A 21,293-nucleotide genomic window follows, 5' to 3' on the forward strand; every position below is an offset into this window, starting at 1 on the left:
GACCTTCTGCATAACACAGACCATCGAACTTTCCCAAAATAATTCTTAGAGCATATCTCTTGGAAGCACCCTTTTCCTCCAGCCTCCACAGGAAAGCTAGTCTGCAATCTCCCAATCTACATGTGTTGGATTGATTCTAGCCTTACCCTACATAATCACTGTTTTATAGCTTTCATTCATTCTGGAGGTGTTAATGTAGATCAAATGGAAAACACTCCAGAAAGAACATTTCAGCTACTGCACTGCCCTATATATGGTCCCAATCGTTAATTCTTATTGTAAGATCTAAAGGTAATTTTGTTTGCTCTCCTAATGCGTTGCAGCTCTCCCAGTGGTCCTAGCATTCCTTTCTCAAATTCACATCTTGATCAATTGTTTGCAAATAATTAAGCTTTTAAGAGATAATGATATGAGGCTAATGTACATAACAAAGTAAAGGTCTCAAGTCACTGTTTATTGAACAGTGGTCCAATTTGCTTTGATATCCCAAAGTGATCTTAGTGATAGGTATATTTGCCAACGGGAATCAGTGCTACATTTATAAGTGACTTTTTTAAAGAGTGTCTTTGTCCCTTTTAAACAAAATTAATAAAGGAGCACTCTCATGGAAACTATCTATTACTGCTACATATGTGAAAAGAGTATTAACAGCAATAGTACAGAATGAATTTCCTTATTTCTTCATAAAATGGCAGTTCTGAGGGTTTTCCCCTTTATCTCTGTTGCAATGTGATGTCTGCCATTGCCTGTAGCATATGCCTTACTAGCCTGGTGGGTGGGAATGCAACAAGGCTTTGAAAGTTTTTATAGCAACCTAGCCTGTGGCATGTTGATTAGTTGTCAAGTCATTTTTTTTTAAGCCTCTAAAGGCACAACTCATAGTATCCACAAATAGCTTATATAATAAGGATGCACAGTGTTCAAGATATTTTAAGCATATTGAGTCTCCGTATAAAAAGCCTACCTCATTGTGAACTTCTGGCTGAGAGGGATTAGCCACATCAAGTCATGGCTTTCATGTGATTATAACAATTATAGATTTTTCATGAAATTCAAAGTTTATGCTACATTAAGTCAATAACTAGACTATGGAAAAAATCAGATGACCTTAAACATACCATGATTTAAGGAATTTTGTTTTGATACACTTAAAGCAATTATTTATACAGTGGCTGTATTATTCTGATGACTAATTTTATCCGGTCTTGACTATTTGGAAAAATATCCAGAACAATTGAAAATTGCTAAATGGAGACAGAGTTCTAAATTCCAGTAGCTAGAGGCTATCTAGTAATTATTGCTTGCTACATAAAATTAGACACAGTTTGTTCAATTACTTAAACTCAGATCACATGCAAGGTGACAAAGCAAAATAAGAAAATAAAGCATATCCTTTTATGATAGTAAAGTTAAAATGAGAAGTAAAACTAAAATGAAAGTCTACAAATCTTCATAGTAAGGTTTTGAAGAGAATACTGAGGCTATTTCAAGCTGAATGGTCAGGTTCTTCTGATGGACTAAGATCAAGTTGATGGACATAACTAAAATACAACAGTTTGCTGCGTAGTATATAAGTACAAACATGTTTCTGAAAATAAAGCACAAATGAATTGCAGCGGCAATTACATAGGCTCTAAACTTAAATGGCATTGATACTGTGACCATAGAGCATAAAAGAACTGAAAGGTGGCTAGCAAACTCTGCAAGGAGTGGCTATCAGCACATTTAACAAATAATATAATTCAAAATAGTTTCTATGAATGTTCTTTCAATGATTGTGTCATGTTTATGCCCATAAAAGTATACTTGTCATTAATGGAAATGTAGCTCAGATATAATTAGGAGTATGGAGCTGCCCTGGAAGCATTTTCAAAAGGCAAAAATATATTGGTATTGGAAAGTACATAAGATATATTCAGTCTACATATAATACTCCACCACTGATGGGTAAAAGTCATGTTAATCATTTTTCTGTGTCATAGGCATATTCTGTTAGTGTTAGAGTCCACTGCAATGTGCTTTCTGTTCTGTTGGACAAACTGACAAGAGAAAACAAATTTAATTATGAAAGTCCATAGTTTGTAAGATGAGGTAATTCAGTAATGTCAATTAGTATAACATAGCTATTAGATTTCCGGTTATGTGGTTCAGAGTAATATGTAAAATGTCTTCAATAGGTATCATAGAAGTAAGATCGTTGGATTTTGAGTTGAGCTATATTTTTAAAAAGTTTTAGTTTACATCTTTTGTAATATTACATCTAATGGCAACGCCAAAGAACAGTGGAATGTTTTGTGGAAAAGTGGATGTGTGCATAATACAGTAAAGAATGTTGCAACTGTTAACATGCTGTTTGGACATGTCAAATTTATTTTATCAAATAATTTTACTGGAATTTTAAAATAACTTTATCATGTAGTGGACCAGAAGTTAGTCCCAGGTACTCTGTCATTTAAATTTCAAGTTAGTGGTACTTTTACCTGTAGTATAGGGCCAGAATAGATTACCCTAAAAGACATTTCGTCCTGAGAATTGCTGTATTTGTGGTTTTGGTTCATTTTCTTTAAGGACAATAATACTTTAACATCAAGGAAAATGACGTTGGCAAAGTTGTTTCTAAATTCAGACTTGGATGTGGTTTTTGCTTTTAACTTATTAAGTACCAGTAATTTGTATTCATAAGTGAATTTTCTGAGAAAGCAATCAAGTTTTCACAAGAAATGTAACTTATGATTTAATTTTAATATTGTCTTCATCTAAATTAGTATTTATTTTCTGTCTCTCATGATTAGTGTAGCACAGCTATGTTAATGTCAGACAAAAATGTGCTGATCATTGACCTTATATTGGCCTATGTTCAAAATCCCAGCATTTGTTGCTGTTCAAGATGCTGATTTTATTTGCAAATTATTTTCAGGCACAGATAAGATTTCCCTTCATTAAATCAGACTCTAGTGGTGCTTACATACATACATACATACATACATACATAGTGTGTGTGTGTGTGTGTTTTCTTAATTTGGTGAAATGCAGAAGAAGCCCTCTGTCACATGACTTTAATAATTCCCATAAGATGATCACAAAACTTTGTGATACTGCAACAAATATCCACACTGAATATCAAGGTACTGCCAGTATCCTAAGCAGCCATTTCTACACTTCACTAATCTTTATAATTGGCTTGTCTTTTACTGCCATTAATTAAATGATGTAGTAGCCCATTAATAATTACAAAAGAGTGACACACCTCAGCATTTTCACCTTTTTAAATAGACGTCAGACTTTATTATTAATTAAAAATGAGTAAAACCATCATTTTAAATCTATATATTTATTTTGGTATCTTTTAGCACCCTTACCCTTCAGAAGAACAGAAAAAGCAGTTGGCACAAGACACAGGGCTCACTATACTTCAGGTGAACAATTGGTAAGTAATTTTATTTAGTGTTTACCCACAACCAGTACTCTGACCACTAGCAACCTGCCTCTAATGATTGGCATTCTGCTGACACGCCCTCCAGTTGCCAGTTTTCCGTGGAAGTTTATTGATGCAAATGTATGTAGCCTACAGAACGATTTCAGTTGTGGGAACTATAGTTTTAGTACTGCAGAAAACATATAGTATTTACTTTCCCATAGCTCTTTAAATAGTTACATTTCAGTTTATATGCATGTCTGTGTTTTTCCTGGATATAATTGTGTCTGCCAACCCATCCTTTAAGAAATCAATCACTTGAAACCCAGAAAATGTAAGTGAGATAGACACCACTCTATACATTTTCTTCAGGCTGTATTGATTGAGTCCATCACCGTTTATATCAAATTATTATTTTTGACTAACAAAGTTATTTTGGGATCTTCTCAGTGTATTTGAGTTTTTTTTTTTTTTTAAGAAAAAAGAAAGAAAGAAAAGAAAATCTTGAAACAAACTTTAAGGAAAATCTGCCTTTTCCCCACTGAAGTATTACAGGGGAAAAAATTGTGTGTTTAATTTATTAATTTAAAAGTAAGGATAGTTGGGACCCTTGATTTGTTATAGCAGAGACCGCTTTAAAAAATTAAACCTTTGCTGTTTCTGAAGCAGATGTTAAGTTGCTTATTATTTGTGGCTGGGTTTCTGCACCAGCCAAAAGTATTCCGATTTAAGTACAAAATTGTGGCATCAAGACTATTTTTTAAAAGTATGATTTATTACCCTTTGTTACTGCAACAATACGGTTATTGAAATCCAGGTTTCATACAAAATAGCAGAACAAATGTCACATTTGAAGTGTATCAAAACCTAAAACCCTGTGAAACTAAGTATATCTAATTAATTGTTCTAATATTTTTGAATTAGTGTTTATGATGGGAAACCTTATCCTCTTTGAAGTAATACCCAGGAATTGCCAACGTAAGCTGCAAGCCTGCTGTGGGGAAGGGAGTCAGAAGTGCCAGTTTGCAGACAAAAGTTGTTCTCCCTCCCCCTTCATTCAATACGTGTCAGAGATTAATATTACTGAAGCTCTGATTACATGGCCTAATCCATTTTAGTGAATAAATTTTGTCTTGATGTCCATTGCACCTACATTAACAAACCCTCCTTGGTGAGAGAGACTGGGAGCCTATCGGAGAGATTTCAGATATATTAAACCCCATTACAGAAAATGTAATTTCTGTCAATATAATCCCATGTATTCTTCAATTTAGTACTTTAGAGATAACAAGCTACTTACAATATATTTGCCTTTGGAGGATTAATTTACAAAGTGCACTATCTGTGAGACACAGGCAGACTCACATAAGCATAGCTTGTAAGGGTTATCAATTTCTGTGACCTCACAGCAGACCTAGGAGATCTTTTTTTTTTTTTTTTTGCAGCCTTGTAAGACACTGATTAAAGGAAAATACAGAATACCTTATATACTGAAGTGTGCTTCCAGATACTTACTGTAAAAAGAAAAAAATAATGTTGTCCTAAAAATATCATCAGATATATTTTAATAGCAAATTCGGTTTCAGTATTCCAAATCATTAGGGGGGGAAAGTATCTTTATTTGTTGTAGATTTATTACACCACCGTTTGTCCAATCAATATCTTAATTTGTATTGTTGTCCTTAAGTTGAATGATAGGTGGTTTTGTCCATTTTAGGGGCCATGTAGATAACCAGGGCTCCTACTTAATGATAATGGCTGAGTAAAAGATTGTTGCATTGGAGAGGCTCTGGAAACGTGTAGCTATGTACAGTTGATACGTCAACACATACCATCCCTTACTTCAAATCCTACTCCTACAGGTGCATTTGCTTTCCTTTCCATCTTTCATATGCTAGCAAAAATATTCTGTGAGCATAGCTACCGTATGTATGCCATAGAGATATTGAAAGTGTTCTTCCAAGGCTATATATTTGCCTTTGTTAGAAATCTCATGTTTGGTGACCCTTTGGAGGCTGAGCCCATGAATGAAGGCCATAAACTATGAGGAGAAATATAAAAAGTCAGTCCTTTCAGTCAACAAGGGGAAGTATGAATGGAGGATCTGACTGAAGTATATGATTTCCTATGGACAAGTATGTCAGTTTAGGAATGCCTACGAAAAGTTTTAGGAGACAATGACCGCAGCATGCTTTTGAACTAACGTTAGTAGATTTTTATCCCGAGTGACGTTGTGGTCTCTCTTTGTACCCAACTTGCCCTATAATTGAATTTTTTTTTTTGTTTTTTTGTCACACATGTCTGTATAAGCTCTCTATGTGCAAGAAAAAAATAAATGCAGGTCAAAATACAGTCTAACTGAAGTCTCCTGGATGTAGGGCAGTCATACTGCAGATGCCAGTTTGAGAATTCTCCCATGGAGTTACAATTAAATTGTGGTATTCATTCTTGAGACAATTTCCCCCAAAATGGTTCAAAACTGGAGAGCTGATGAAGTGCATTTTTAAATTGTGTGTCCATGTTTGATTTCCCATTGATTTTTGAAAGGGCAGCAATGCCAAAATGCAGTACACAGGCTTTCAAAAAGGGCAGTTTCAAAAAATGGATGTTATGACTGAAAGTCTGAGAGAGCAGGCCATGGAAAGGACTACTTAAAACTACCTGTGGGATAAACACCAAACAGCTAATTTGAATGTTGATGATACATGAAAATGTTTCCCAACATTTTTATTCATATTTTTTTATAACAAGGTATGCATGAGAACAAATTATTTTGCCTAAATTGTTTGCTGCAGGGAACAGCAAACAGATCATTTATGGTTTACTTTGCCTTTCTTCAGCTGGCTCATAAGTCATTCAGCCACAACTTTCAAAAAAAATTTTTACCTTCCTTCTTAGATTCTTCCAAACTTGTTAACACACATGTACATTTTTGTATTAATGATGAGTCATTGTAAATCACTGTTGCAAAGATTAAATAAAATGCTGAAGGGCAGCCCGGGTGCAGATCAGTCATAAATTATTGGCAGCAACATAGCATGTGGGAATACATGAAATGTGCATGAAAAACATAAACTCATGTCTAGTAGTATGGTAGTTAGTCCAGAGTGGGAACGTTGGATTTTTCTGGATAGCATTATGACTTTGCCACAAAACAGTCAGTGAAGAGAAGGTTTGTTTTATGTAGTGTGAAAGCATTTGATCTATATCTTCTGTGATATTTTGATGCCTTTAAAATAAATGCTAGTTGTGTACTTTAATTTTCTTTGCAAACTCTTAATGAAAAGAGGATGATTTTTCACCTGCATTCAGAAACATTGTTGTTTCTTCAATTGATGTACACAACTCCACTTGAAGTTAGAGGAGGTTGCATGCATGGATTGAAGGTATGAGATGTCCCACAAACCTTATCAGTGGCAGGACAGATATCTTAAAAATGCAGAAGTTTTGAACTGAAATACTTTTTATATTGGAATTGGCCAGGTAAGTGATTTTTATAAATAAAGATTTTGTTTGTAAACCAAGCAGTGTTTGCATTTGGAACCATGTTTTGGAACTATTGGATATTTCTGTAGTGGAAAGAGTGACATGTCATTGTGTAGCAAAAAGCCTGTTGTAGGAACTACAGTGGCAGAGTTCAGTATGTTGTTAGTCTAAATCACCCATTCAAGTCATTCTCTTGTTAGTCATTTAACCCCTTAGTGGTTTAGATTCAGAGCATGATAACATGAACTAGAAGAGTCACCGATCATTCCTGACAGTGTTGCATATATGGACATAGAGAGGATCTGACAGAGTAGAGGTTAATAAGGTGTTTTTCCCCTGTGATAAAAACTTCTGCTTTGTGATTGAAACATCCAGAAAGTGCAATACAATCACTTATTACTTCAGCAGAGAGCTAGTATAGGGTATATCAAACAATCTATACAGTTTCCTTGTTTAGTGCATCCCACCTGAATCTATCCCTGTTAAGAGCTAATGTTAAATAATGACTAGTGGCACTTTTAGGAGGGAAAGCAATTCTCATCAAGTGCTACAGAAGTGTATTGGATGTCAAGTGTGTGTGTAGTGTTTATACACACACACACTCCCTCCCTCTCTCTCTCTCTCTCAAAGAATGGTAAGGCTGCAAAGTTGAACACTCAAAAGTTAGGAAATACCAAACTTAAGGTTGCCTGTGCAATCTTTATTTAGCCCTCATGTGTGTATCCATTATGAAACAGTCTAAAATAAATGATCACATACTATTTTTTCCACATTATCCCTGCCTCATTCAGTGCACAGGATGGATAGTACACACGGCATGAGCAGCTATTCACTTTTGTTTTATGCTCATTCAGTGCTTCATTTGCTTCATGCTATTCAAACCTTGCTTTGAAGACAAAATTATTAATTTCCTCATGGACTTTTCTATGGTGCTCATCACTCTAATTAATTAATGTTTGTGAAGCACTAAGATACTAATCTTCACACCACTTTGAGGTGAGGGGTGGTATTAGCCACGTTTTACAGATGGAGGACAGAGGCTCAGAGAGATTAAGGTGAAAAATGTCCACTAGTTTTGGGTACTCAATTTGAGACACCTATGGTCTGAATTTTCAGAAAACTGACAGTAGCACAGTCTAACCTGTGCACTGAATGAGTTAGGGATCCCTGTGGAAAAAAAGAATGTGAGCATATAATTAAAGACTGTATCTTAATGCATATGCACAAGAGGACCAAATTAAGGTTTCAGTCACAACTGGCATTTGGGTGCTTGACTTTGCAACATCAATTTTTTTAAAATGTAGATTTTTAGTATGTAATTTATTAGGTTTTTTACAAAGTAATGAAAAAAATCTGATCATCTGGAATAATACCATCACCACATGGGTCATAAGCAGGGTTGGGAACTTTAGTCCACAGTTCAGCTTTCTCCTACTTGAGCTAAAGGAGTAAATGATAGCACTAGTATGTTGTCATCCTCTGGGTAGACCACTCACTAGAGAGAAGTGGGTTTGATAGTTATTTTCTTACAGCAAAGGGATGTTGAGACTCAGGAATCTTGGTTCTGCAAGGGAATGTGCTTAGTGGTTGGAGACCCTGCTGTCCCCTCCCCATTGACCCCTTCTGTCCCCTCCAGCCTGTCCTTGGTCCTCATCTTAGTTCCTCATCTAGCAAGGATCCTTGTCCCAATCTATTCCCTGCTGTCCCAAGTCCAGCTCATGTTCTGTCTATATTCAAATCAGGCTGCTTTTTTCTTCCACGCTACTTGGGCACCAGCAGGGGACCACTGAGTGTATGTCTACACTGCAATTAAAAACCTGTGGCTGGCCCATGCCAGCGAACTCGGGCTTGGGCTAAGGAGCTGTTTAATTGCTGTGTAGACATTTGGGCTCGGGCTGAGGCACCGGCTCTCTGACCCCGTGAGGTGGGAGGGTCCCAGGGCTCAGACTGCAGCCTGAGCTGGAACATCTACACCGCAATTAAACAACCCCGAGCCTCGTGAGCCTGAGTCAGCTGGCAGGGGCCAGCCATTGGGTGACTAATTGCAGTGTAGACATACCCTGAGAGCACGGGCCAGACACTCTGCCTGTTCTCAGTTCCCAGTGAGACAGTAACCTGGAACAGCAGTTTCCGAGGAAGTCCTGCACAACCCCAGAGTCTGGAGCATGTCCAGTACAGACAGAATATTTGGAGAATTTAGCTTCCAAATTCAAACAAGCTTCTACTGAGCATATGCGAATGGAGATTTTTCAAAAGTTTATAATTTGGCCAAATTTGGGCTTTTTTTTCCCCACTGGGACAGTAAATGGCACATCCCTCACATAGGACAACTCCCCTCTGCCAAATTTCAAGTTCCAAAGCATGGAGGAGCTAGAGCTTCTCAAGGAAGCAGCTGTAAGAATTTTTTTTAACATGGGCACCACAAGGTTTGTGTCCCCAATTGCATGGAAGGCAGTCCATATGGAAATGGCATTTTGGCATGGGGTGGTACTTGAACCATGGACTCCTTTTCACTTTCTATGGAGGAGACAGGATTGTACGGCCCTTCCCCATCAGGCAGTAGGAAGGAGGCTCCCCGTTGCTTAGAGGTAAAAGGGTTACTTCTCAGCAGTGGTAGGAGAGACAGGGGTATAATCTTCATCCCTTTCCACTTCGGGCAGTAAGAGGGAACTTAGTGGAAGTTCTCTCCACTTCCTCTCTTTGCATAGTGGGTTGGGAGAAGGGATGGCTGAAGCAACAGACCAGATCCTGCTGGTCACGAGTAAACAGGCCCCAGTGGTTTTCTCTGGAATAGATGAATGCCTTTTTTTTCGAGAGACAAGATGGGTGAGGTGATATCTTTTATTGGACCAACTTCTGTAGGTGAGAGAAATAAGCTTTCAAGCTATACAGAGCTCTTCTTTGGGTCATTTTTGAGGACTGTCAGATTTGGGCCCCAATAGCCAGAGATTTCTTCTGCTCACCTGCAGTTAGTGTAGGGTTCAGCTTTGGGTGCCTGGATTTTGGCTCATTTGAAAATAAATAAATAGAAATACATATGAGGTAGTATTGTAGAGAGGTTACCCCACAGTTCAGAGTTAGGCCCCAATCCAGCTCTTGTTGATGTAAATGGGAAAGACTTCCATTTCCAATATTTCCTGTGAGTTGAATTGGGTACTTGGAATGCATACCATCTTAGCTAAATTACTTCACTGAGGATGAAATTCATCCCTGTGCAGAGGGTCACCATATGACCAATGCACCACTTGAGATCCACTTAAACACTATTTTTAGGGATAAGTGGGCTTGCTTTAAGTGATGCATACATCTGGCACTGGCTGTCTACACAGGAATTCATTTTCATATGTAGGGCCTACAAAACTGCGAAATAGAATAAATAGGCAAAACACACTTGGTTTATTGCCTTTACAAACCATTTCACGCTGAGTTCTCAGTCATAGGTAGTAAAATATGCACTTTTTAAAGATTGATCTGTTACTCCTTTTATTATGGTAAACAGATAAAACTAGTAAAGGTCAAGCTGCAATTTGAATCTGTGGGCTGGTCCACACTGGGGCGGGGGATCGATCTAGGAAACGCAACTTCAGCTACGAGAATAGCGTAGCTGAAGTCGACGTTTCCTAGATCGAACTTTGTTTACTTGCTGCAGGTCCACGCGGCGCAGGCAAGCTCCCCCGTCGACAGCGCTTCTTCTTCTCGGCGAGCAGGAGTTCCGCAGTCGACGGGGGAGCGCTTCTGGGATCGATTTATCGCGTCCAGATGAGACGCGATAAATTGATCTCAGAAGATCGATCTCTACCCACCAAATCGGGCAGGTAGTGTGGACCTTACTAAATACTTTTTTGAGTAGTAAGAGATGGAGTAAATACAGGTACTTATTTAGCTGTAAATGTTAAAACATTCACAAATTAACTTAACTTCAGCCATCAATCAGGATCACCAGATTTCTGTTCTCCCTTTTATTTCTTAATATAATTTAATAATACATTTACAGATGTTTCAATGTTGCTTGTCAATAATATGAGAACACAGGAATGATGTTAAAGTAAGAAAAACAGATGTAAAAGAGAATGTACAATATGAAAAGTAGTTAAACATTGTGTTGTGTTTGTTACTCCTAAGCAAAATTAAGGTGAGAAGGTAGGCTTCTGTGAAGGGGAAGTGGACCCACTCCCTTCCCTCCCGCCCACAGCCCACCAACCATAAAAAGGAATCTTGCTGAGTAAATGGTTTGATTATTCAGAATATGTGTGGTAAATTAGCTGTTCTAAATGTACAATGTGCAGGGCTTTTTAAACAGATTTTTACTTTTATGTTTTCACGAAGTCTTAGCTAATTGTTATGCATTTCACCTTCAATGCCAATTGAAATAATAGTATTACATCTGTAGTCTATTTCTTGGTTCTTAAATTACAATAATCAGGAATACTCACTACGTAAAATACTATATAGTTACTCGTAAGAAAATATTGAAATCAGTCAAAAATGTGTAGCTTGCATATTGCCTTAGACAGACCTGGAGAGTTGCCAGACAACCAAGGTATTATTAGGAAAGCTGAGCAAATAGCTTTCAGGGAGAAGAGTTGTGAATTTAGAATCCATCAGGTACTGTCATGTCAGAGGATCTTAGGAGTGTGCCCTTGATGCTGCTTTTGTCTGATTTTAAGGGGGAAAAACAGTAAATTTGTATTTTTAAAACTACCATTTAGCTGTTTTTAAATGTACTTAGTTTTATGTTTTACATCACAGACTTAAGTATGATTTGTATGGTTAAAATTCTTAAATAACGAAAGAGGAGTAAATTATTTACAAAGGTGGTAGGTACTTATAGTATATATACAGAAAGCCACTCTCATTTTTCTTCTGGGACTACATTTTTAAGTGGGGGGAACCCATCATTCTTTAAGATTGTCTTCTAGTAGGTTACCATCTACACCACATGGCTATGGTATTGATTTGTTTGTTCAAAGCAGCCTTGGAGTTCTTGGTGCCCCCAAACTAGACTAGATTATAATGCCCAGAGACAAAATTCTTGCCATCTATGAGTAACCCATGAGGCCATTTGTTTCAAGTGTCCCCAAGACTGTCCCTGGATCCAGACTAAAATGGAGTGGAGTTCATAATGAGAGTGAATTACCTCACACATTTCAAGACTATAAACCCTTCAAATCAAGATTAAAACTCACAAGGCAGTGTGGACAAATATACATTACTCAGCCTGTATAATAACTGATACATTAGAAGATTGTACTGTCCAGTGCATCAGCCTCAGTATAATCTTTCTGATCATGAATATCCTGTCTGATAATAGGAAGGGTCAGCACTAGAACCTTGGTAGAGCTGATGGTGCATCATTGGCTGGTTGTTTAGTGACATTACAGTTTCTACCACTTCAGAAAAGGGGGACACACATACAGTAGCATGTGCAAGAGAGAAAAGGTGGGTAATACCCAGAGTCCACATTCAAACTGGCCATTAAAGACAAGTTAAATATTCTCTGTTACAATCACCAGCACCAAAATTCTTCCGGTGTTCTAGCTGTGGAAATACTGGAAATCCCTTCCAACAGCTAGTCCCTCTTTTTTTCCTATATTATTTTTCCAAGGAGGGTTCTGCATATGGGTCATGACTTGGTCAGGTGACTTTCTGTGTGCATATCCATAAATATGTAAACCCCTACTTGTTACCAACCCTCTTGTTGCAAAGGTCCTATGGAACAGGAACTTTATGCAGTTTTAAATGAGACAGAATTGGGGAGACCCCACGTCCCATTGTGACAGAAGGATAAGGCAGGTAAAATTCATTCCCGCACAAAGGACCAACAAAAGGCCTACAAGCCATGTTGAGCTTTATTCTGATGCCTTGTGCCAGCCAGTTTGCTCAGAGATGAATTTCAGTTGGCATGCACAAAGTAACCAAAACTTGGCCTGATGATCTTTACCGTGATCTGTTCTAAAACCTTTTAACCACTGCTTTTGTCATAGGCCTTCTGGGTAAAATTCACCTCTGTGCAGAGAACTAGCACAAAGCTTATTTAAACCCTCAAAATAGGCCTTAAGTGGGACTCCAGCGGTGCCTACCCCTTGGGTTTGTCCTCTGTACCGATCTGAATTTCACTGTTGGCTAGATATGGAGAGACCTTCCTTGGATACGTGGGGCCAACAAATAAGAAAAGTGAACTTCTAGTAATTTTCCACTAGTTTGCAAGCAAATCAACCACTGTTGAGTACACAGCAAATAAATTAAATGACAGACAGCAATTACCAAATGTATATCAACACACAAACTTTTTAAATAGAGGGAAGTCAGCTCCCTTAGCAGAATGTTGCACTCTACAGACAAAGCAAGCATGCCGAGAGAATGACAGTCAAGACGCTTGGCATTTTAGAAGTTAATAGGTAGCAAAAATTGTTTTCCCCCAGGCATTCCATCTTTTTCTATGATAGTTTTGTACATGACAAACTTTTTAGTGGATGCATTAATATTCTATAACTAATGTGCTGTCAGATGTCATGAAGATAAGATTAAAAGGCACTGTTCATACATTTTCCAGTTGCTTATTTCCCCCCTTTTGCAAGAGCTTTATTCTGCTGTATTAGGGTCTAGGTCAGAATTGTTTGTTAGTATTTTTTTAAACAGAAACTATCGAAACCCAAGTATATGCTACGTGTAAACAGTTATTCTTTAAAAACATATAGGACACCTTACACATTATGGCAATCCCTGCCAAGCAATCTTAAATACATTGAGATGCTTACAGTTTTTTCTTTAAAATGAGAGAGTGTGGGTTTTGTTGTTAGAAAAAGTAACCTCAGTGGGGGAAGTGGAGGAGGAGGGAAGTAATAGTTTGTCATTTCTTTGCAAGTCAGGTTTTGGTCTATTCTTGTCAAATCTGTCTTAAGTGTGTTTACATACAGTTTGCCTTTCTGGTATTTTGTGCTTGCACAGACCTGATCTCCACCTATTTTGTGTCAACAGTTGCTGAGATTGGTGTATAGCGATTAACCCTTGAGAATTGAAACCCCGACAAGCTAAGAACTGTGCCCTCAGAGACCTTCTCCTGCACTTACATCATAAACTTGCTCCAGGCTGCGCCTACATAGAACAAACTGCATTTCTGAGTAGTTAAAAAGTCAACCTGAAATATTAAAAATGGGGCAAGTGTTGCCTCCTTGTTGAATAAAACAATTTTCTCTTCTCAAAAGTGAAACTGAGCCAGAGGCATATGGGAAGGAAGTGCTTTTTGAGGGTGTGCTTTTTGCCCAGTCTGGTCATAAATAATCCTGGAGAAATTCTGTATCACTGTCTGTATTAGAATTAAACACTTAAAGATCCCTTTGGGTCTTTTTTTAGAAAAAGAAAAGAAAACAGCAGATACCATTAAAAAAAAAATACCACCACTGCAGTCCTAAACAAAACGTAGGTCATATAATAGTTTCAGTGGTTAAAATGCTGGGATATCCATTGCCTCTTAATATTCAGTTATAATTCCACCCCGGCCCTAAAATCAGCATAGCATCATTGATCTAGATTAGCTGAGGACCTAGCTGTGATAAGCTTTGTGTGCCTCAAGATCATGCAAGCCTCCTTCCTCTGTGCCAGTCCTCTGACTTACCCATGTTCATTTGATCATACCACTTTCTGGGGACATCAGTTCTCCTCTCCTTGCCCTAAAAAAAATGTCATGATGGGGAGATTCCCTAAGCAACAATAATAGGAGAATCCATTCATGGAAATTAATCTCCAAGCAAAATGGGAATCACATTACCAGACAAACTTTTGAAACAGTACATTCTGTGATGTTTAAATAGATCAGTAGTCTCTGAGAGTTGTTACCAGCCGATGCTCTTTCATGACCAATGCGAAAAGAATTGGTGGTTTCAGACCAGTTTCTATTAAACAGATGTCTGCGTCACAAAAACACCACCACAACTACCACCTTTGTTCGTAGTCTTAGCAATGACAGCAAGGACCAAATCAGCATGGAAACAGAGCTACCCTCTCCTACCTAAAGGGCCAGGACATGGGTTGCCGGGTGACTCTACCTGGTTCATTCCATGTGGAATTCACAAGTCAAACTATAGTGTTTCAATTTGTATTCTCGTTTTCAGAGGCTCTGTCACTGTATGCCCCTAAGAGGCTCTTCAGGGGTCTGGTTGGCCGCTCTCAGCTCACTCCAGTGACCTGTTAGGGTGGGAGCATCTGGTATGGGACACTGGTTCTTTCATTCCTAAGTGGTCTGCTGGAGGGCAGGACATAATACAGAGATCCATAGCCTCCACGCACAAGAGCATTTCTCAGCCCCTGCTCATTTGAGCCAGCAGCTAGTAGTGTGAGCAGTCTACTCGCTCTAACTTCTTTACTGTGGGCCACAGGACTGGGCGCATCTTCCCACTCTCCCATAAGATCCATTATAAGTAGTGAGTGGGGGACAGTGGCTTGTACAAGGCTGCCAACTGGAAAGAACCTGTTGTGTGGACTAGCCACCAGACTTCAGAAGAGGGCCACCAGCCTCTTGGAGGGGAAGATCCAGGGTCAAGGCCACCATGATGTGGTAATAGCAACTGAGCAGTTCCTCCATCCAGCTCAATGGCAGGATGCCTTCCTGACCCCCTTCATAGCTCTCCAGAGGCCATTCCTTTTATTTGGGCTGGGCATAGTGTGGTTGTGTCCTATGATGAATAACAAAAAGGGGCATGGGGTGTGGGGGGGGGGGAAAGAGAGGGAGATTTTGTAGCATTCAAAGAAGATCAAGCAGGATTCCGACAAATCTGAAATAGTTCTTATGTGCCTGGCTAGTAAATGTAGGGCATGCCAGGCATACACACTGGGTGTGTATATCTGATCACATCTTCATCCTTTCTATCTTTGTGCTGATATGCTTGGTACATTAGCAGGTTGTGCTCGCAAGGGAATAAATAGCGCTTTCCTGCTTCAAAGAAACTTTTTTGAATGCACCAAATGAATACATTTGTAGGGTCACATAGTAATGCTTGAAGTTAGAAACTATTTTTAAAACAAAATTGCAGAACAGCACATGGCTTTCATTAGTGCTTTACATCAAATTTGTCAGCTAATTAGTGGTTTTTCATCACTAGTTTTGCATAGTATTTTATTTGTAGTTCACTCTTAAATATTATCTTACACAATACCCAACCCTCCGTATTCTCATTTGACAAACATTCCAGTACTGCCAAAGGAAGAAAACTAAGCTTCAGGGAGAACTTGGATACATCTGATTGAGGGACTTGCTGTGATTTGAGTAAATTCCGATATTACGTTTCTGAAGTGAGCGGTTAGCAGAGCATGTATTCTCTTCCCTCCCTTCCCCTATTTTGTGTTGTAAATGATGAATTGCAGTTCTGCCTGCCTTCATTTCAGAGGAGGAGGAGAAACCAAGAAAAGTTGCCAAACATGGCTTCATGAGGTCTGCTTTAGATTGAATCAACTTTCTTGAGTGTCTTGAAACCTTTTTTTCACAAATAAAAGGAGTGTAGAAAGGAGGAAAAGTTAATGAATGGTAGTTATGGATCATTAAGCTCGCTAACTAGCTTCAAGATAAAAACTTTTTAATAACTGTAGTAAGAGCTTTTTTTGTATTTATTTCTCATTTTAGAGGTGGGAAGTATGATTACAGTTGGGAAACCTCCAGTTACTCTGTGTATGTATAATTAGAGAGGGATCTATTTATTCTTGAATGTGGTTTTAAGGCTGTTTTTAAAGCACATTTTAGACTTTGAAATATGAAAATTTTGTGAAATGATTTCTGCAAAAGGTTTTTTTTTTCTTTAATTACTACCTAAAAAGGCCCAGGAAAGTACTTAAACAAGCAAAACTGAAAATATTTGGGAATTAGGAATAAAGCAGCAATGAAATATGCTAAACTGTGACTCTTGGATTATTACAAGTTTACATTTAAATATTCTAGAAATTAGGTGTTAAATTGAAAAAATTATGGAAACACTAAATAAATGAGTGATACCAGCAAGTGGTATAGAATATTGCAACTCCTGAAAGTGCTTTTTTTTTTTTTTTTTTTGGCAGTTTTGGTGACTGAAACTGAAGGCAGGGTAATGCTTATAGAAATAATCTATTGTAAAAATGATACCATTGGTAGCCCTAGGTACTTTGTTACAAGTATTTATGTGGATGGATCCTAGTTGGCCTGTTTATACTTTATTTGAAAGTCCTCTTTCTTTTCAAAGTAGATAGGTACATTTTTAAAAGTGAGATATACAAAAGGCATTGGTTTAGCAATGTTGTTTGCCATTTTATAGGTATTGTGGGTTTTCTTATAGTCCTTAAACCTGTTTGCTAGAACATGCTTCAAAATGATTGAAGCAGAGTGTTTTCTGGCACTTAATAGCACCACTTCTGATATGCAAACCCCTGGCCAGCATTCCAACACCACTCTCCAGTGTGAAATTGACAGGGAACAACATAAGGGCTCAAAGACTGGCAATATTGTGAAAATGTTTGTATTTTGGGAGGGCAGGTGGGATTAAATTTATATGCGCCATCAAGTCTAAACATCTATCTTTAGGGGGCTTGCACTGAAGACTGGAAGTCTCTGACCATGAAGTAAAGTCACAAGCAAAGGTGACTTTAGAAAACTGTGATAGCAAGGGAGGGCCTCATTTTATTTAATGGACAGAAGTGTGAAATACACACTTTTTCAGCGAGCGCTGCAGATGACTACACAAGCAACAAAGGGAGGTGCAGCAGGAGGAAAAAGAGCAGATTTATGTGAAAAACGTCAGGCAAGCTGTAACATGAATCTAGCAAAATGTGCCTTTTAGAAGGGTTTTGTGACTTAGTGAAAATACTCACTTTCTGGCTGGTGCATTTTAGCCTGTTTCACCCTAAAATTATTGGCTGGTAAAGGTTGGGTTGGTTTTTTTGTTTTGTTTTTGTCATCACTGGTGATGCTGCCTCTCAATGAGAGGAAACAAAACTTGTTTATTGCAGTGAAGGCAGGCGAGCTGAAGGTCAAAGTTCAAAGGCGGATTGCTGCATCACTGGGCTTTGGTCTGAGTCTTATCCATGTGACCAGAGATGCTCATTGTCACAATAGTGAGACCTTTAAATAGGAGAGAGCTACAGTTACCACTGGAGAATAAAAATCTAAAAGAAAACAGTTCAACAAAATGCATATTTAAAAAAGAGTGTTGCCTCTTGGTTCTCTTTAGAGTGGGGAGAAGCTACACAAATAGATTTTTGTTCATTCTTGCCTGTTTAGCAAAGAGAGAATAGAAGCTGTTGTATCTAAAGGGAGAAGAAAATGCGATTAACTTAAAAAATAATTCAGCCTCTCTGAGCTTGTACATTTACCCAACTGTTCAACTGTCTTCCCCTCACAAAAATATCCATTTGCATATGCATTGTTTTGCAGAATTCCACACAATGTGTTAACTTTTTTCAGTTTGGTGGCAGGTCTGACTTGCACTTTGACAAATCACATTAGTTATAAGCAGCTATTGACTCTGCTATTCAGGGGGAAAGAGTCTGCATCAGAGTAACTTTATTGACACATGGTGTAGTGTGGAAATAAACACTCCTTATGCAAACACTTAAGCATGTGCGTAACTTTACTAACCTGAGTAAAATTATGTCTATGTTTTAAGTATGAGGTTAAGTGTTTGCCAGAATGGAACCATAATTTGTTATAGGAGTTGATAGAAGATTTGTATTTGGAGAAAATTAGTTTTGAATAAGCATTTGTTTTACAAGTAAATACTTTTTTTAAAGCATTAGTCCTGGTTTCTTCTGCATTTTTAAAACAAACATTTTTTAAAGTAATTGAATGTTAACAAGGGGGGAAATGAGAGTGATGTGAGTGCTAGGAACAATTGGAGGATTTTTTGTTGTTGTTAACTTTTTTGTAACACTGTTTTGTTGCTACCAGGGCTTCTATCATTGTATCGAACAAGAATTCAAATAGTCATCTTGCTATTGGACCTTCTTTACTAAAAACTGGTGGAGAGGTTTTATTCCTAAACACATATTCCTTTTCCAAACATAACTAAATATTTTTCTTTTTTGTGAACAGCCCTAAGATGTGATTTGTAGATATAATTGAATCCCATTCTGCTCTCTGAAAGGAACAGTTATTCCTATTTTAATCTAATGTGTTCTTTTGGGTTCACACGAAAAATAAAGAAACTTTAAAGTGGATACTTTTTTAATGCATAGTAGTTTGGAATCTACTATAATGCAAAGCAAAGCATTCTGTTACAAAGACAGGGAGGATGGGACAGAAGGTTAAAGGGCATTTTGGAAACAAACAGCTGGACCAGTTTATTTAAACAGATACAAGGATGGGGAGCTGACCTCAGTTTGACTTCTAGTGGGAGGAGCAAGAATGTCATTTTATTACTTTGCCCAGAAGGAAAATGTTCTTGCATCTGAATTCACCCCTAAGGCATCCAAACACATGGCTGTTTTGCAGAATCTATCTTCTCATACAAAATACGTATGAGAATGTTTAAGGAAGTGCCTGTGTGTAAAATGTACTGAAAGTAGACATCCTGAGTGGTAGTGTGGGACAAACAGGTGAGAATGTGTTTTATTTTAGACAGGTCTTATGTATAAGTATTGGGAAATACCAGACTAAACAGGTTATTGAAGTAAGATTCCAGCTACCTAATCTACTAATAATGTGTGCCCTTTGAGAAGGGGGAAGGTTGAAAAATTTGGTTATTTGTACTAGTAAATGTTCTCAGTTTACTTAAGCTGTTTAGCTGTGTACTTCTTGGTCTGGGTGAAAAGATTTTCCTAAATGAGGGTTTTTATGGAGAACTAGCAAGCATAAAACTGCTCCCCAATCTCAGATGGCTACCGGAAAGGCCCCTTATTCTCCCAGGATTTCCTACTCTGTCAGGTATTTAGAAGTCTGTGCAGTACAAGGGTGGGATGCACATACGAAAAGCAAAAGCCTTCTGGGCTTACCAAAATAAATACCTTATTTCTTTGTTGTTTTTCTTATGAGTTCCTATGAAAATTGCTTTCTTCAAATGCCAGGTTCCTGGTATTAAACAATTTTCTAATTGGTCATGGAGCTAAGACAGCTAAAGGGGGGGAAGGGGGGGGAGCAGAAATTTTAATTGCCTTTTTTACATGGTGTTTGTGCTACACCTGTGCTTGTAATGAGAATGGAGAATTACTCTAACCTTCTGCTCACATGATTCTAATTTTCATGGTTTGTACAAGATAATGATGAACTGATTTTCAGCACAGTTTGTTGTAGTTTAATTTTTTGTATTAGAAGTGTGTATAAAAATTGATACAGAACTGGTACTGATTAAAGTATGACCTAATTTATGTGTAAGATTTACAGAATAGGGCCTTGTGTATGTGTGTGAGTATAGAATGCTTCCAGAGTACATTTTGGCAAGACAAGATTGATTATAATTCACATCTTGATTAACTTTCTGAGGACTTATGTAATGGAAGTCAGTCAGGAAAGTGAAATCTGAGGAAACGAAGTGTGCTATACTATAGATGTCTCCTTTAAAGATTACAAACAACATAAAGTTCTATATTTTGTGATCATTGTTCCATATCAGTTTAGAACAAGCAGAAGTCACACCAGATTCATGCTGGAATGCTGTGGTACCTTTTTAATTTTATTACAATAAAGATCTTGCTAATGTGTGGCAAACACACAGTGAAGACAAGTTAAGAATATTGCTTCACAAAATATACTTTGGTGATTTATTTTGCCAAGTATAGTTTGTTTTTACTTATAACACTCCTTTTCCACTAGTAAATACTGAAGTATAGTTTGTAAAAATAAGGCAGTCTTCTTAAGGAGACCTCTCTAGAGCACTCTTAAATCTTTGCTGAGAAGTTGGGTTATGCTGACTTTTTTTTAGAGGTGTTCTTCATTGGGTTTGCTGCTTAGTTAAATGAGAGAGAGTGAAGTTCTACTCTAGCTCGTTGATTATGATCTTAATTCCATTATGGCTGTATTCAGAATAGACTCAGGTGAGATTTATTTTGTATTATGTGTGTTGGTTTTCTATTTTACTTGTATTCGATTTGAATATCATTTTCATCATAACAACAGTTCCAAAACTAATTGAGTTTAGGAGTTAAAATGCTATGAATATTATTTTAGATGACAAATATTAACTATTTTTATTTCAAAAGAGCTGCTTTTCATTTGTAGTGGGGATTTTTGAGTAGTACAGTAATTACAATCTAACAAGATGTTTGCTGTAAATGGTCAGGCCTAGCAGGGGAAAACAGGATTATAAGTTCAATTACTGTATAGCCATGACCTCGCCTTGACCTCAGTCTTTGCATAAAGAGCAAAAAAAAAAAAAAAAAAACCACCACCAAGAAATCTCTACAAGGAATGCATTGCTCTGAAGTCCCCAGCAATGTGAGC

At 37.7% G+C, this 21,293-nt stretch overlaps 1 protein-coding gene across 4 annotated transcripts in view; it reads left to right on the forward strand.

The window, feature by feature from the left end:
• Positions 1–21,293, forward strand: part of MEIS1 (Meis homeobox 1) — a 128,847-nt gene that overhangs the window by 101,188 nt on the left and 6,366 nt on the right. For all 4 annotated transcript variants that reach the window (XM_054021875.1, XM_054021877.1, XM_054021878.1 and 1 more), the window contains one exon: positions 3,351–3,427. In XM_054021875.1, coding sequence (XP_053877850.1) covers positions 3,351–3,427 — 77 coding nt within the window. The remainder of the gene's footprint in view (positions 1–3,350; positions 3,428–21,293) is intronic.

This window comes from Malaclemys terrapin, chromosome 3 (assembly GCF_027887155.1).
Source record: "Malaclemys terrapin pileata isolate rMalTer1 chromosome 3, rMalTer1.hap1, whole genome shotgun sequence".
Classification (NCBI taxonomy): Eukaryota; Metazoa; Chordata; order Testudines; family Emydidae; genus Malaclemys; species Malaclemys terrapin.